General features: G+C 37.8%; 1 protein-coding gene across 5 annotated transcripts in view; it reads right to left on the bottom strand.

The window, feature by feature from the left end:
* The window catches only part of LOC116265787 (homeobox-DDT domain protein RLT3), a 43,241-nt gene that overhangs the window by 13,162 nt on the left and 12,938 nt on the right, over positions 1 to 17,141 (bottom strand). For 4 of the 5 annotated variants that reach the window (XR_007574991.1, XR_004175198.2, XM_031646706.2 and 1 more), the window contains exons 10-13: positions 14,300 to 14,386; positions 9,352 to 9,483; positions 8,073 to 8,219; positions 37 to 159 (exon numbers count right to left, since the gene is read on the bottom strand). Coding sequence is in view for 3 of the 5 variants with exons in the window: in XM_031646706.2 (XP_031502566.1) it covers positions 37 to 159; positions 8,073 to 8,219; positions 9,352 to 9,483; positions 14,300 to 14,386 (489 nt within the window). In the remaining 2 variants the exon portion in view is untranslated. Of the gene's footprint in view, positions 1 to 36; positions 160 to 8,072; positions 8,220 to 9,351; positions 9,506 to 14,299; positions 14,387 to 17,141 lie in introns of all 5 variants that reach the window. The other variant, XM_050080848.1, reaches the window with a different exon arrangement.

Consider the following 17,141-nt stretch of genomic DNA (forward strand, 5'->3'; position numbering starts at 1 on the left):
ACAGAATAATCACCATCATATAAGTGGTGTACATACCTGACAAGCTTTCACTAATTCACAAACTTTCATACCACTGCATCCTTGTTCTTGCAAAATATGGAACAACTCCCCCTTCAAAGTGCCTCGTTGCAGTCCAAGCTTCAATAGCTGATTTTGCTCCTAAAAAATCATCAAGATTGTGGTGCAAATAATGAGAAATCTTTTATCCAACAATCTCATGAACCAGTGAAAAGTCATAGCAAGATGAATCAAAGTATTTGGGCATATGAATAGACATAAACTCCTTTTTATATGCAAAATAACTTATGAAGAAAGTGGGAAGTAAATAATGGCCCTATGTGGACATATAGATACGTATGCTTTCAATCAACGCCAATTATAAGAACCATATTATCCACATTACAGTTAAACGATAGGTCTTCGACACAGCAATATATGACATCATTGAACCAAAAGCAATACTTTGTGCACAGAGTTTTTTGGATTGAAGTTGTAATGTAATATCAACATACTGAAATCTCCGAAAAACCTACAGACTGAATGATCATGACAAAGATAAGCACATTTCCCAGACATTCTTTCTTCCTTTTCCTGGTAACCTTTTGCAACTAAAGTTGAATTATTATTGACATTTTGAATTACATATAAGCTCCCTAAAGAAAAAAGTAACCATCTTATTGAAATACAAAGGGTTTACATATGATGATGGAATCAAGGAATTAAAAAGCAAAAAAAAATAGAGTGCCTAAAGTGATACCACCAAGAGCTGTTGGACAAACAAAATTATATTTTGTCTTCAATTATTCTTAAGGACATATCTGGATGCCCCAAAAAGTCGATAAGCTTTTCTAGATAAGTTATCCTTTGGTGTGTCTCTATCAAAGGATAAGTGGGTTATCCATGAAGCTTTTTTTTCTCTGTACTGAAAGAGGAAACAGGAGAGATATGCTACCTCCTTTTTCTCCCATATCTCTGTGTGTGTGTGTGTGAGGAGAGAGTATCTGAAGAGTAACAAACAAGCCCAATTTTTGTTGTCACTATAGCATCAAGTGTCCATGATTGCATCTGTGTGTGCCCACTAACCCAAGCATCACAACCTTTTGTGTTAAGGTACATGTACATATGTACTTAAACATACATCTGTGTTTATATGATTAGTCAGATAATACATTTATATATTTATGTACATAATATATACATATGATTTTATCATTCATATCTCTTATTTTATTATTTTATCATTTTTTTCTTGCTTGCAGGCTAGCCGTTATGCTAGGCAAATAGAAGCATAAACAAGGGACTTTGTCCCAATGTGCAGTATGCTCCTTTGAAATATCTCTAGTATTTTCTTAAAGAGACTATGTTTCTTGTGCCCTGGTGCATGTTATACAACATGTGCTCGTGCATCTTGCTCATGTGAGGTTTGAGTTTTTGTTATATGGACATATATCTATACTTTTACATGGCATCAAAGTTAGAACAGAAGAATCCCATCTAGTTGTTTTCTTTTGTGGAGTCAAGTCAAAATCCTGATCATGTTAAGAACAAAAACTGGACTGACACCTGTTTGTTGCTGATATATCTTGAATTTTGTGTATTGCAAGAGCAAAGTTGATATCATCTGTTGAGCTTTTAAGGTATGTTTACTCTTTCTACTTTTTCTAATTATCCAATTTTCACCAATTTTGACTTGGCTCGGCTCAACTCAAGTCCTAGTGGGTCAACCCAGTAGGGGGCTTGTTTTCATCTAACACTCAACATGATCAAGCAAAAACTTGTTTGACTCCATCAACTCATGAGTTAGTCAAAACTCAGGCGATGGAACAACCTTCTGGAGGTTTACATTGAACAACCCTCTGGATCTATGGAAGAAGGTCCCAAGATTTATGTATGCAAGTTTCAAAGAGCAAGCTATGGGCTAAAGCAGGTGCCTTGTTTGAAAATTTGATAGTTCTTTTGGTAAAATACAAAATATGGTTTCATGTAATGCTCGACATTGTTTCAGGTCGGGCTGGATTGGGTCCAGACCCGGACCCGAACCTCACCCACGTGAAGAGCCCGACGCGGGGAGCTCTTCTTCCTCGTCTTCCTCTTCATCTCTTCCTCTGCTTCGACCACAACACAGAGAAGAAGGAGGCAGAAGAAATTGCAGCAGCAGCATAGGCCGCAGTGCTGTGCGGCGGCGTTGAGGTAAGCTCGCCTGATTTCTCTCTCTCTCTTCTTCCTTCTTTCTTCTCCTCCTCCCTCCCTCGTTAATTTCTGTCGCCTCTCCCTTTGTCCCGATCCTTCTCTGTCGAATCCCCCCTCTTCCCCCGACGCTCCTCACTCGCCCTCTCATCCTCTCGTCTTTTGTCCCCTTCAAGCTCTCCCTAATCCCCCACATAGTGTTGTTCCTCTCCCTCTCCCCATTTTTCTATTTGTTTCCCCCTCAGACCCGAGTAATGTCCCTCTCCCTTCGCTACTTTCCCATCTCACTGCTCGCACTCTCTCCTTACCGCCAGCCTCCTCCCACTCACATCTCCTGTGTGCTGTCTCTCTCTCACTCACATCTCTCGTGCTCTCTCTCTCATCTTCAGCCTCCCCCAACTGAACTATCCCTCTCAGCCGAACCCCTTTCACTTTGTCGAATGCCCCTTCTAACGACAAACCCCTCTTAAACTTCCTTTCGCTTGTTCTCACCCTTTTGTGGCTGTTGGATTGGGATTGCAGCTTGGGGACGTGTCTTTCCCCTCATACTAGTGAATTGAAGGCATTGGTGGCGACGACATTGCCTGATTTTAACCGCTTGGGATCAATCGAGCATTTGAGGTGGCTGCCAGGAGCACTACAACAGTTTGAACTCTAAGAATGGGGTGAGCGAGGCCTAATCGAGCCTGAATTGTCTAATAATTTCTGTTAGGGCATGTATAATTATTATTTGAGTATGCCAGACTCAAGATTTGATGATTTAGAATGCATGTTAGCGACGTTGCTATTTTGGAAAAAGTTTAAGACTATTTTGAGAAGGAAGAGGATCTACATGTATAAATATCTTTCTAGCATGATAGGTTAATTTTCGAAGCGATTAGGAAACATGGTAGAGATTTGATGCGGTTGAGAAGATGTAGGACCGTTGTTGCAAACATGTGGCACATACTATTGTTGATGTGTGTATTGCATTGTGCATTGGGAAAAAATATGTAAGTTGGGAAGCATATTTACTGGGAAGACGCCTCAACTAAGAAAGCAAGTGAGAAACGTATTAATGATTGGTTGAATCGAAAGTTCAGAACTTAAGTAATTTAGTTACAACCTCAAAGAGTCGGCACCCTCTTGAGGCGACGACCTGTGCCTCAATGATTCTATTTCATACTTGTGTAGATTGTAAAGCGAAACGAGTAGAAATCTTATCGCTTAACTTTGTTTGCGGGAATACCGGGCACGTCGAATAGACCTTAAGCAACACAATTCGAAGCTCGAGGCGTTTTGGGTAATTTTGGCAATGCGCTACAGGTATGGCGGCATTCCAAGCAAATCCTTGCCTGAAGCTAACTTTGGAATGTGTGCCCTTCAAGATTGTTGGATCCTATGTTTCTATTATGATTGAATGAATATATGTGTGTGATTAAATTGTTATGAGATTAGTTTTGTTTTTAAAATTACTACGCAATTGCATGTGCATGCTAGCAATGATAACTGTTTAGGACAGATGAGGTGGAGTATCGAGTCGAGTATCTCCTCGACCCCGATTGTGCATTAGAAAGCATCTTAGAATGATAATTGCATAGGACAGTTACGAGCCAATCACGGATCGAGACTACTCTCCGTAGTTTGACTAAGTTTTGAAAGATGTGATTGATGTGTTTGATAATGTGAATGTTGTAATATGTTTCGTATGCATTATCGTGAGCATGATGCAAATGAATGAAATTGAATGGTAGATCTAACTGTAAAGTTATGACGGCTAGTAAGAATGTTGACTATATGTGTTGCCCTTGTGTGGAGGCGTTTGGAGGCATGGGTGCGCTTGTAAAGTGCACTAACCTCATGTGCTAGCCAGTTATTTTGTGAATGTCCTATCATAATGATAAGAAAGATTAATAGATGTGAGGCAAGTGGGTTGTGGCAATGTGTTTGAGAGATGTCCCGCCTTTGCCACTGGTCTCGCTTGCTTGGAGCATAGGCCCCAAGCGATGCAAGGCCCCAGGATATCGTTGTGTGATGTGCTTGGAGTGTTGGGCTCCCACCTTCCCAACCTAGGTGTCCTAGGGAAGGCTGAGTAACTTTCCTTGGAATTCACTCATCCATGAATGAGTGCTCTACCGTTGTAGCATGAAAGAAGCTGTATCGTTTCGGGCCACCACAGGGGTTGTCTCTTGGCTGTAGGTCGCTCGTAGTGTGTACGTGTCTGTGTTTGCACCCACAGGAACTGTCAATTCACTAAAACTAATGTAAATGAAAAGAATGTGAATGATGTGAATATGCAAGAAATACATGTGATTATTGAATGTATTAAGTATGGCCATTGAGTGGCCTTTACATGTCGTGGTATATGTGAGGGGCTTTCATAACAAGTCATGTGACTACATGCTCCTATCATAACATGATAGTGATTTGCTTTCGTAATTGTTATATCCCAGATTTGAGTCCTTACAAGGGTTAGGGATTTATCTAGCCATACTGCGAAGACTAAGCCTTCTGTTGTTTTATTTTTCAGGTTTTGACGGACCCAGGGCAGCAGGTTGATCAGATGACTCAACTCACATCATACTGGGGAAATTTTGGGTCTATTGTAGTGTCAGCGCGTCATGTTTAAGTCTTTTTGATGTCTTGTTTTTGTTAGGCATCAATGTCATGGTTTTGAGGCATTTTTGTCATATGTGTTATTGAGAAATGTGAAGTAATTTTATATGAACAAAATTTATTATATAATGGAAATTTTGTCTCATTGTCTTTGATTTGCATAGCTCATTTCCTTTTGAATCGTTGTGTCGTCGCACCTCAACATTTTATGTTTTAACAAACAACAAAAATTTATTTCAGGGTCAAAGTGTTGGGGTGTGACATTTCGGATAACTCGCTTAGATCACTCTTTGTTCATCTTTAAACAACCATGTATTAAGAACATTGAACAAGGAGAGAGAAGATCTAGACATGGGAATAAATGCATCGCCAACGTGAATAATTAAATGGTGACTACCATCACCCACAACTATACTACCTTTTCTAATACAAGGAGATGGGTCAAATAACTTATCCGCATTGTCTATGACATGGGTAGCTGCTCTTGAGTCCACATACCACTTTTTTTGTTCATTTTGTTTGAATATCATTTATCATAGGCCAGACAATAAAAGTGTCATACATTACCAAGCAGCGGTTTTGTACTCTAATTAGAAGCCGGTTTATTTTTGAATATGTTCATCTTTCATTTATTCTACGGATTATATCAGCAATCAGTTTTCACATTGCCTTTTTGTTTTAATGAAAACAAGTGCACACCCTCTTTTGATGTGTGGCATTAAATCCTCCTAGAATAGTATGTGTAGGCAACATCCCACCGCCACCTGCTGATGTATTTGTTGCCAGAATAGTGTGAGATTTTGTTCATTTCCCTTCCCCATTTGCTTCATGGTCATCTCATCCTAAAGTGAGTTTTGCTTGAAGCTCTTCAAAAGTAGGAATAGTGGGCTGACATGACAAGGCCATAGTAAACATATCAAAATCTCATGCCAGTCCATTGTTTGTTGAATTTTATCCTTGTCTAAGACTTCACTTCCAACAATAGCCAACTAATCATTAACGTTCTTCATATCATTTATATATTCCATAACTGACACTCAGCTCCCTCCTAGACTCTGAAACTTCCTTTTTAGGTACAATATTCAAGCCTTTGATATCTGCGAGTAAGTGTTTGCATGCTTACTCTACAATTGTGTGGCAGTATAGTGAACTGAGGCCACACTTCCTGAGAAATTATAGATGTGATGTAGGCTACAAAGACTGGTCATGTTTCCTCCAAGCTGTGTACTAAGGATTCTTTACTGATCATGTGTATGCCACACTTTATAAACATTGGTTTCCTGCAAAACAAATTGAAGCAGTGCAGGAACAGAACCATCTAGATGCTCATCAAATCTTAACTCCATAGAATTATTTGCCTCTTCCATGTTAAGAAATTGGAATGAGTAAGCTTTTTTAAAAACCAACTGACTAAGGAAATTGATGAAAGACCGGAATGCAAGGAGAAGGCCATGGACAAAAAATTAAGACAAAAGATTAGGAAACAAGGAATGAATGTATAAGGAACCAAGAACCAATCGGCAGCTCTTCAACATAAGTAATTGAAGAACCTCAACCAGAAATGACTCTGAAGACTCGTTTCTTTTTTCATGCTGACGATGTTCAGATCAGAATTTGAAATGTACTCACAATCTGTCTTATAGTTTACAGAACAAGACGCTGGATACAAAGGAACACGTGCAATTTTAAGGAAGTTTCTTCTTCACTGCTGATTGAAAAGTGAAATACAACTGTTGAAAACTTCAAAACTGATCAGAAAACACTATATCCAATGGACAGATTCCAATGGCAGATCCTCATCAGGAATATTTCAGTTTAAAAGACAGATGGATGACAGAAATTGTTCAGACACAGTATATATTCCAGATAATAAGAATGCTCAGCACAATGAATAAGAAGTTTGGGCATGATAAGATAGAAATATTCAGATATATCAGATAACAGAAAATAGCAGCACTTTAGAAGGATGATTTTATGAATTCATGACAGGCAGATTGAAAGGACAAACAGGTTTTGACGACAGAGATTGAAGGAAAACAAGAGTAGAACAAGAATCAATAAGGTTGTTAATCTCTTAACCAGAAGAGCAAATACTTTCAGATCTCTTAGAACATGCCTTTTGATAAAATTCTGCAACCACGCTTTGACATCATATGATATTTTAAGGTATCAGAATGAAAAATGATCACCGCAATCCTGGTTTGCAGAAAACATAGAAAAGGAGAAGAGAGAAGTGCAAAATGGTTGGAGCAGCAGCAAGGCAACAGAACATGCCTCCTAACTCTAACCATTAATAATATTAAACATACTCTCACAGTTCGTGCTATTGACAAGAATACCCTTCAATAGAGAAACAAAATAAAATGAGCTATTATTGAAACACTTCAGCATATGCTTAAATAAAAGAATCCCCACCTAGATTAGAGATTCCTGGATCCAGATCCAGACACATCGACCTAATATTTACAGATAAACACAGTTCAGAAACCCAGCTGAATTGACTCCACTGACAGCATGACTTCAATTTGGTCCTCAACCAGACTTTTTTTTTTTTTAAAAAAAAATGGAAAACTAGGAATTATCAAGACTCAGCCAAGTCATAGGATGGCCAGGCCGAGTCATCCAAGTTTTGGCTGAGTCAGATGTGGATTGTGGGGCCAAAGCTAGCGCTGGCTGAGCAGCAGTTTGTTTGTTTTAAGCTCATAGGGTTGATATCTCTATTTTTCCATGTTTTTTATCAAGTGTTCACTAGGTCAGCACAGCTTGATAATGCTGATGAGAACGTTCACTTATTGATTGTCCACAATTCAGTTGAGTTTTTGGGCGCTGCCATTTTTTCTATGGTAGCAAGGGCTGACTTTCTGGGTCATTTTTGTCCACTAATCAGGTGGCACCTTGGTACCGAGTCACCTATCGACATGAGCTAAGTGTGTATATTACACAAATATCCTTTAATGATACCAAAACCACACGTTAATCAAATTTTCAGTGTAGGACATACAAATTTATGTATATTACACAATTGTAGTAAATATACTGAATATGCTGAATTTCTAAAGACAAATTTCATCTACTTAATATGCTGAATTTACAAGCTAAAGACAGATGACATTGAAATTTGAATTAACACAACGAAGATCAGTTGTAGGAAGTGTTAATTGTATGGCTAGTTTATGTCTTATTATACAGAATTTTATAATAACAATGATAATAAAAAATAATGATAGTACCTTGTGATTATCTATTTGAACTTGCAGTAATGAACTGATAATAAAAACCATTGATAGTACCTTGTGATTATCTTTTTGAACTTGTAGTAATGAACTCTTCTTTGAGCCATAGCCAGCAGCCAGCATGACCTGCCGAAGTATTTCAGGCCAACTAAGAGGATTCAGGTACTTTTTCCACAGCATGATATCAGATTCTTGTTGTTTTACCTATTACATTACACAAGCAAGTCCGTAAGTGTGGTGTTTTCTTTCAATATCCATAGAAGCAGAGAAGTAGAAAATCTAGACATTTTACTAGCTACTGCTGATGCAACATTTTGTTTCTGGCATCATAAAGCACCAAGATGAGCACTGACTGCTGATGGTTATGGTTTTTGAAAAAAATACAAAGTGCATGCAAGATAAGATCTTCTAAGAAGAAGGCTAAACTTCCATTGAATGCAAACATAAAATTAAGAAAATCCAACTGAAACAAGATCACTGACACAATGCAAACAGACAAGTGATAGCACATTATTTAGCAAAGCTTCAATAGCTAGCACATTATTTAGCAAAGCTTCAATAGCTGAACACCTATTTGAATTTTACTTACTGTTTATATTTAAAACAAGACATTTTCAAAGAAATTTTTTATTTTAACTTATAATGATGGGGATTGTTTGGATAACTTATTTGAAGTGAAACAAGGAGAGACAAGGTGCTGGATGGAAATGGTAGATACAACTGTCACTAACAGTTGCCATGATGCCAGAAATGGTTCCAGTGGCAGCAGTAATGAAGCTTTAGTGATGGCAGTAGAGGTGAAGTGCTGTTCCGACATGGCAACAGCAATGCCAATTGTGGTGATCAAAATGGCATCAGCAGACGAGAACAGAAGCAATAATGATGATGACAAGTAGAGGCTGGTCAATGGCGAGGGTGGTGAGAGTAATGGTGCTAGTAATGGTAATTGTCAAAACGATGATGGTGGTGGTAGTACTTGCTACCATGGTGGTCATGTTAGGATAAGATAAGATGACAAAAAGTATTGTTGCCAGTGATGGTGGCAACAATAGCAGTGCCATTGTTGTGGAGTCAGCAGCAGCAGCAATAGTAGTGAAGTTGTGGTTGCAGAGATGATGGTTGTATGTCATAAGGTGGTTGTGAGGGTTAAGGTGGTAGTGCAGATGGCAATAGTTTGAACTTGGAGGAATGAGAAAATAGCTTACATTTCTTTGTGTTCATCTTTTAGTCCTCTGTCATTATTTTGACTCAGAAAACTTACGATACAAGACAAAGAATACAAGTACTGCAACCATTGTCATTAACTTTAGCTTCTGAGTTTCAACTTTCAACTTACAAATTGAAGAAATGCATAGAACTGACAATCTTTAGAAGCCAAAGAAAGAGCTCCATTCTGAAGCTCATTAACAACGCTTGTCAACAAAAGGCTGAGCAGAGACATATGAATTTCCCCAAGCAATAAAGAATCCTGAAATCCAAATTCAATCAACCTGAGGTCACGAAAATGTAGCAGGTAAGCTTGCATTTTCCAACACTAAGAACTGCCAACATTCATATGATATTTCACATAATCCATCGATAAAAAGCATTAAGAGCATGAACATTTCCAGAAACAAATCCATTAGTAAAGAACTCAGTGAAATCAATTCATCAGGCACCAAAGGCTCTGTAACAAAGCTAATCTGCAGCAGTGGGTAGACAGTATATGATACAAAAAAAACTTAATACTAGCAAAGGAATGCACACAAGCATGTATGTAATTGTATGAATGTATTTAATTAAAAAGACGATGACAACAATGATTTGTTAAAAACTTAAAATTCGGTCTGAATTGGAACTGAATCAAACACATACTTGTCATGCTACTCTTCTCTTGTTTTCTCAAATCGATAGAGTAAAACATCTATTTCATTTCAATAAGAGAAAGAACAATGTCTCTGATTGCTTCATGAGATCCGCTGAAAAGTATAGGTGTATGTGTAACAAAAGTGCTCTAAGAACTGAGCTACAGCCCTTGTGGTCTTGTCATATAAATCATTTTTAAATGACCTCTTGAGTTTCTCCATGGCTTGTTCCGTATCTATAAAAATACATTTCTTCGTTCATCTTGGATCTACCAAAAAGGCATTTGACATATGTTATGTGCACTTCCTTTTTCCCCTTCAAGTATTGGCACACACAATGAACAGGCATTCAATCTACTTCTTCATCCTCTTGTGAATCATATATTTGCAACTATTGCAGTTACACTTGGACACACACACACACACACATTTCGTTCATGCTATAACATGAATTTCTAAACAGATCATGGTTTACTATAAGGATGTCTAAGCTATCTCTTGTTTGGGGTTCATATTGTCAAATAGTTGTTATTGTAATTAATTAGATTGATATTAAGCAGTTGGATTATCTACTCTATCCAACTACTTCGTCTTCTTCTTCTCTCTCTCTCTCTCCCCTCCCCCTCCCTCTCTCTCACACAGACAACTTTTTTTTTTCTTGGTGATCTTCCTTCCTATTTCTCAAGTATTTCATTACATTGTCACCAAATTTTGTTGATGGTAACAAGATCCCTAAAGATTGACAATCCCCCACTTTGGCATCAATCCTCACTTCTCTTCCATGCTTCGAGCAGTTAGTTGGTGTCTTCTCCTCAACCCTCCCTCCAGTGAAGCAGCAGCCAAGTGTGCGCCATCCTCCAGCTCCAAAAAACCCTTCCGAGTGGCTTTGTACATGTGTGAAAAGGCTGGTGGCATCAACTTCTTCTTCTCAATCCAATCTGAATCAAGAGCAGCGAGAAGCTTATCCTTTCTATCCCCCTTCTCCATATTAGATAAGCCTAGGTAAGTATTTTTCCATAGGTTGTAAGCATGATTAGAACACAAAAACATGGCGCTTGACCCTTGTTTTAACTAGAATAGTTTTGAATTTTATTGTGGTGTTTGACTTTGGTTTTAGTCAGGATAGTGTTGAATTTTATTATGTGTTAAAAACAAATTTTCTTAAGGTGGCATTATTTCAAGCCTAAGCCTGGTCAGGATGAGATCATACTCAGTTGTACTTTCTCTTATTCATTTTGCACAAAGATGTGCCTTTTTTTAGTATATTATTACTTATTAGTGTCTGGTCTTCGGCTTTCTTATGAAATTGTAGTATTAAAAAAAATACAGTTTTAACTTTTAACAGATACTGTCATCCCTTAATCCCCATTTACGGATCCCCACTTAAGGAACTGCCGAACTGGCCATGTCCTCTTGATCAGCCAGATCTATTTAAACAAGAAAGTTGAAGTAGATAAATTTTTGCTTTATTTTGTGTGTTCTCAATTGAATAGCATTTAGTTAAAATTTAGTTAGGTAGGAGTATAATTTTAATTGGATTTTAAAAGAAAAACCATCGGCATAGTCTAAGGTCTCATTATCTGGCTTCAATTTTCAGTAGTCGTTGGAAAATTAGAATAATTAAGAAATTCCATAATAGATCACACATTTTCTGGCTTAGGTAGTTAGATTACTGTCTTAGTTATCATAGTTCAATTCTCCCAAAGAAATGGCATAGGTTTATAAAGTACATTTGAGTTTAGAAGTAAATCATGTATTGAGTCTATTGACGCAGTTTTCTGTTAGAGATTGGTCGAGTAGTTTAGGCATTGTTTACTTAATCTTTGTGTTTTTTACTTAATTTCCGATACTCTAAATAATTTTTTAACTCCTCTTTACAAATTTAGATTGTAGAATTAGTGTTTTTAGTGCTGTAGGACCGTAGGTTGCTGGTTTAGATTAGAACGAGTTCTTATAATTATATTTTATGTTTTCATTGTATTCTTGTCCCTAGGGTAGTTCCCTATCTATTTTCGTAATACCAGGTCAGTCTATAGCATTTGATTTAGGTTTAAATGTTTCTGCAAGTTAAGAGTGAAATTTGTTTTTGTGTTCTTCGGTCTGCATTGGTTTTGTTTGTCATACTTCTTTTGATGATTTTGGCCTATGTCAAATGAATTTTCACTTGAACTTTGGTGTGTCTTAAACTCAATACTTGTAGACTATGATACATGGACGCACCATCATGGTTGCCGCACCTGCCATTTTGGGTGCTGCACCTATGCTGACAAGACTAGTTGGTGCAGCCTGCAGGTGCGGTGCTGCTCAGATGCAGCAGTACCCACCAAAACAGGAAAAAAAAGGAGCATGAAGGACAAGGAGGAGGGGGAAGTTAGAAGGAAGATGAGGACGAACAAGGACTTACCTGGCTGCGGCTGGAGAGGTAGGCCATGGTTGAGATTAACAAGGGTTAGGGTGTTTATAAGATATCTTTGTTTTAAACCACTTTTTGTTATTATTTATAAAAAGAGGCATGTTTACAAAGTTTTCTTAGAAGTTTTAAACTTTCAAGCTTTTATTTTGTAACTTAAAGTTCTTATTTATTACAATAAGAAGCTTTATCTTTACTTTTAACTATCTCTCCTTCTCTCTGTCTACGATACACACAACATGTATATGTACATCTGCACCCAAGATTTTTTGAATGGTGCCATGCCTGCACCGCACACCTATGTGACGTAGGTAGCAGAAATAGTGGTCAAAAGTACAGAATTTTCTAATTTTATTTTGGAAATTATTGATGTTTTTTTCCTGACTATTTTTGGTTTTGCAGGCTTTGTTTCTGCTGAACTTCAGACTCTGCAGTTGTGGTTTAGGATTTAATTATTGTGTTAGATATACTTTTTTTTTGTATTTCTTTGTTCTCTAATTTTGACTATGGTAATATAGAGTAGGTCTACACTTTTTGTTGAACTGCATAATAGATTTAAGACGGATTTTTGCTATATCTATTTCTCCAGATTTCTACAAGTTTTTGTTTTTACCTTTTTTTGTTCTAGTTAGAATGAATATAGCTTGAGGATGTTCTTAATTCTGGACCCTTGGTGGTAATTTTCAGAGTGTGATCGTTTTTTTGTAGGCATTTTAAATGGCTTCTTCACTGTTTAACTTTATCATTATGTTTACAGGCACCAACAAGTTTCTTAGATTAGCAACTAACTACATTAGTAGTTAGTGCAAAAAAAAAAAAAAAAAGTTGTCAAGACTCAAGAGTATAGGATCCTACAAGTTGGCTCTCCTTTTTTTTTCTTTTTTCTGGTTTTGTTTTGTTTTCTGTGTCTGCAGGTGCAAATATGTGGTGCAGAAAAAACTAAAGGGGAATTCATGCTTTTGAGGAAGTGTTATCCAAAGATTGAAATCCAATCGACCTCAGAAAAGAGCCAACAACCTTTGAATATAATTTTAGAAATTTTCGGTTTTAGTATGCTATAATTAATTTTTAATTCTGCTCGAACTCTTGTAATAGGTTCTACATGTTTTATTTTCTTGTTGGAGACTCAAGTGTTTGTGGTGCTTCGGAACAATGTACACACTTGCTGTGGACTTCATTCGACTAAACTGAATTTTAATTTGATGCACAGTTCATACTAGTGATTTTATCATAAATTTTTTTTTCTGAAATAAGCATCAACAGATATCATTCTCAGAAAGTCTTTTCTTGAAAATTTTCTAAAAAAATATGGAAAATCTCATAAATTCAAAAGATTATATATCATACAAAGAATATAATAAAAAAATTAAAAAATTATTTTCTACCATTTTCTCACCAAAAAATTATGACATGCATTATAGGTTTTAAATAGGAAACAAGGATTTAAAAGACACAAGAAGCTTTTTTATCAAAAAGGCCAAGTATTATGATATTCTTGCTACAAGATTACACTATTTATTTTCTAAAGATATTTTGGAAAGACCACAACATTTTCCCTATGCTCTTGGCTGGCTTGAAAACAACAAGTCATGACATTTTTTAAAATGCTGGTGACATTTGTGACAATGGCTCAATCGATTTCTTGTTTGTCACTCACTGCACCTGAACTAGCCCCAAGAGCACATATTTGTACATTGGGTTTAATTTCATGGATGATAAATTCATTTGGTTAAGCAGCTGAAGACGCATTTTTATATTGACACTAGATAAACTTACCAATATGTTTTTTATATATAATCACAATCTGGCATGCTTCAAATGAAGCCAACAAACTGAACCATAGTCTGAAAAAAGCATGCAATCAAGAATAACAAGCCTATGCACGAGATAAGCTAGAGTACTAAGAAGGGATATACTAACATGCATGTTCACACATAACCCTAAACCATATTACTTGAGGCTCCACAAGCTTCGAGTTTGAGCCAAGGACTGAACATTTCTCACAAATCAAGGTTACAAATCACATTTACCTTGTGCTTAAACGCTTGAGCAAACTCATCCAATGTGAAGGAGGGAGTGTCAACAACATCAGCATGACTATATAAAAAACGAAAGATCTGCATTAAAAAATTAAAAGCTTCAGCAAACTTGATCTAAATGCATTCAGGGTACCTCAAGATATCAATATATATATATACATATATATATATATATATATATATATATATATATATATATATATATATATATATATATATATATATATATAATAGTTTAAAATGGAAGCTATGTAGAGCTACTTTTTAAGAAAGTGGATGAGAACTTGTATTTTGCCTCTAAATAACAGCATCTTCAGATTCTTTAACCATCCTGACTGAGAAGACAAAAGTAATGAGACATGACAAATATTTTCTTGATTCAATATTTTATTTAATTACAGGGGACTTTCCTTGAACTTATCAAGTGATCCAGATTAGGGTTTCGCCTCCCAGAGGAACACCCGATCAGTTCTGCGATAAAACCTGTTCTGGTCTACTGACCCTATTTATGCGGGTTAATGGGTCAGTTCAAGGGACCTGACCCAGGATCCCATATCTGATATCTAACAATACTCCCCCTTCAAGAAAACACCTTCTCCTGAAGGTGTGAACCTGTAAAGTTTGGCAAGTTGTCCTCAAGGTGTGGTCGTTGGCTGAGTCAACTCCTCCGTGAGTTGGTTGATGGTCTCTCTCCTCACTGCCATGCTGCCCCTGGAGGGCCAATTCCTTCCATGTGTTAGAGTAAATTTATGGACGAACACATGAGGCTTGAAATTTTCATTCCCACCCATGTCCCACCTTGGTGTAAGTAAGCTAAAGCCCATTCTTGTTGGGGCCCGTGCAAGGGCACTCAAGCTTGCTGCAAAATTCAGATCAGATAATTTAAGCATGAGCCTCATGGCAAGGTAAAGACCAGCCGTTTGATCAAGGGCATGTCCTGTGTATGTCTCCAGGCTCCAAGTGATCACGTTGAGAGAAATCACTTGCTCGAATGGATGATAAGTTGTCCTTTTCATCATATAAGGACGGTCTGTAATTTGCCTGGTCCATGTGCTCCACCCGAATAAACAGGCTGACATTAGAACTGCAATGATTTCTTAGAATGGTGACATTTTTATTCAGCCATTTGTCCACAAAGCCCCTACACCCTGAGTCCTTTGCAGACCCAGTTGACTGGCAGTCTGGCATAACATAGGTAGAGAAGCCTTGCCCTTACCCCAGATTGAAAGCATACTGTACCGTTCATTGCATTGAAAATTAGATATGTGCAAACATAACTCAAGCATTTTACCCCAAGGTTTTCTTGGAGTGGGTTGGTCAGGCCGCACCCCATTCATTGGCTTCGAAACTGACTTTAGTCCTTCAAACCACAATGTGACTCTCCCCTTTGTGACACAACCATTTGTTGTCTTCACGTTAGTAGCAAGAATTGGGAAAACCAAGCTCCCTCTGGAAGTATTCAGCAGGTCCAAAATTGTCTCCCATGAAGACTGCAAATGTTCTAATTCTGTGGTTGCATCGTTTCCTTTCGCCCTGCTGTCACCTTTCTTAAGTTGCCAATCCAAACAAGGTAATGGTGAATCGGCAATTGCTTTTCCAGGATGGTGAATACCTACAGCCATGACCCTGACATAGCAGATATTGGGCATCGATGCAGAAGTAGCAGAATTTATCATCTTAGAAGTGTGGACTGGCTCCGGTCACCGGTGTAATATGAGCAGTACACAAGACACATTTCAATGATACTTTGTGCATCTTCCAACGTCTTTATGCTGGTTGTTTTCCATTAATTTGCCATTCGAGTTTGTTCGTTGACGTGCTTCCATGCTATGATAGTACACAGTATACCAAATTCCTCCATACTTCATAAGTTCATACAACTCCTTGCTACAACAATAATACAAGACAGTCATTGGCCTTAAAGTTTGGGTTCGTGCACCAAAATGACAAATGGACGCCTCCACCTTGCACCCGCCATTCTTATTTCCAGCAGTAGCCAGATGCACTAGAAGTGAAAAATGGGCCAACAAAGTCCCTGCATGCTGCTTCTCCACTTGTATAACTTCTAAGGTGCCAGTCCCCTCAACTATTTGCCCAATAAGAGTAGATTCCATCTCCTTCGAGTTGACAACCAATTTCTTCTTCACCTTGTCGTCAAGAAAAGACAGGGTCCTTCCTTCTTGAAGGGCTTAGGTAAGTTCTCTGTAAAAAGATCCAACGATTGAAGAAATCATTGCCTAACCTCTTCCAAATCTGTGATAAAAAAATATTCTTCTCATGATTTTCTTCATGTAACAAACTTGAATTACCATTGTGTGTCGACAATCTAACACCAAACACATGTGGCGCACTTCATGAAGCTTTCTATATTTTTTACTAGACAGAGAGGACATGGAGTCTGCCCTTCCTTTAATCAGTCATTATCTTCTCTTGAGGCCTTCATCCAGGTAGAGTCCAAAGGGTACCATGGCAATTTCTGGATAGGCACCAAGTAGAAAGTCCCATGAGTCACCTATTTTTACAAATTGGGTATGACAAGTGTCCCTAGCTGCCGTAAGAGCACTGGGCTTCACTAGCCATCTGGTGAGATAGTGCTGATTATTGCCAGTTTTTTCCTTCATTTCTGTTCTCCCCCATACCACTATGCCCCATGTGTCCAGCGCAACCTTCATCAACATGAATAACGTTGGGCAGAGTGATAACATCAAGGCTCCAGAGGGAAGGTTGATGGCTTGGATTGCTAATTCCCTATCCAACTGCAACTTCCTCGTCCACTCGATGTACATCGAGAAAGCCTTGGAGACAACAATCGGACTCAGCCCCATCTCTCTTT

The sequence above is a fragment of the Nymphaea colorata genome, chromosome 12, assembly GCF_008831285.2.
Source record: "Nymphaea colorata isolate Beijing-Zhang1983 chromosome 12, ASM883128v2, whole genome shotgun sequence".
Lineage (NCBI taxonomy): Eukaryota > Viridiplantae > Streptophyta > Magnoliopsida > Nymphaeales > Nymphaeaceae > Nymphaea > Nymphaea colorata.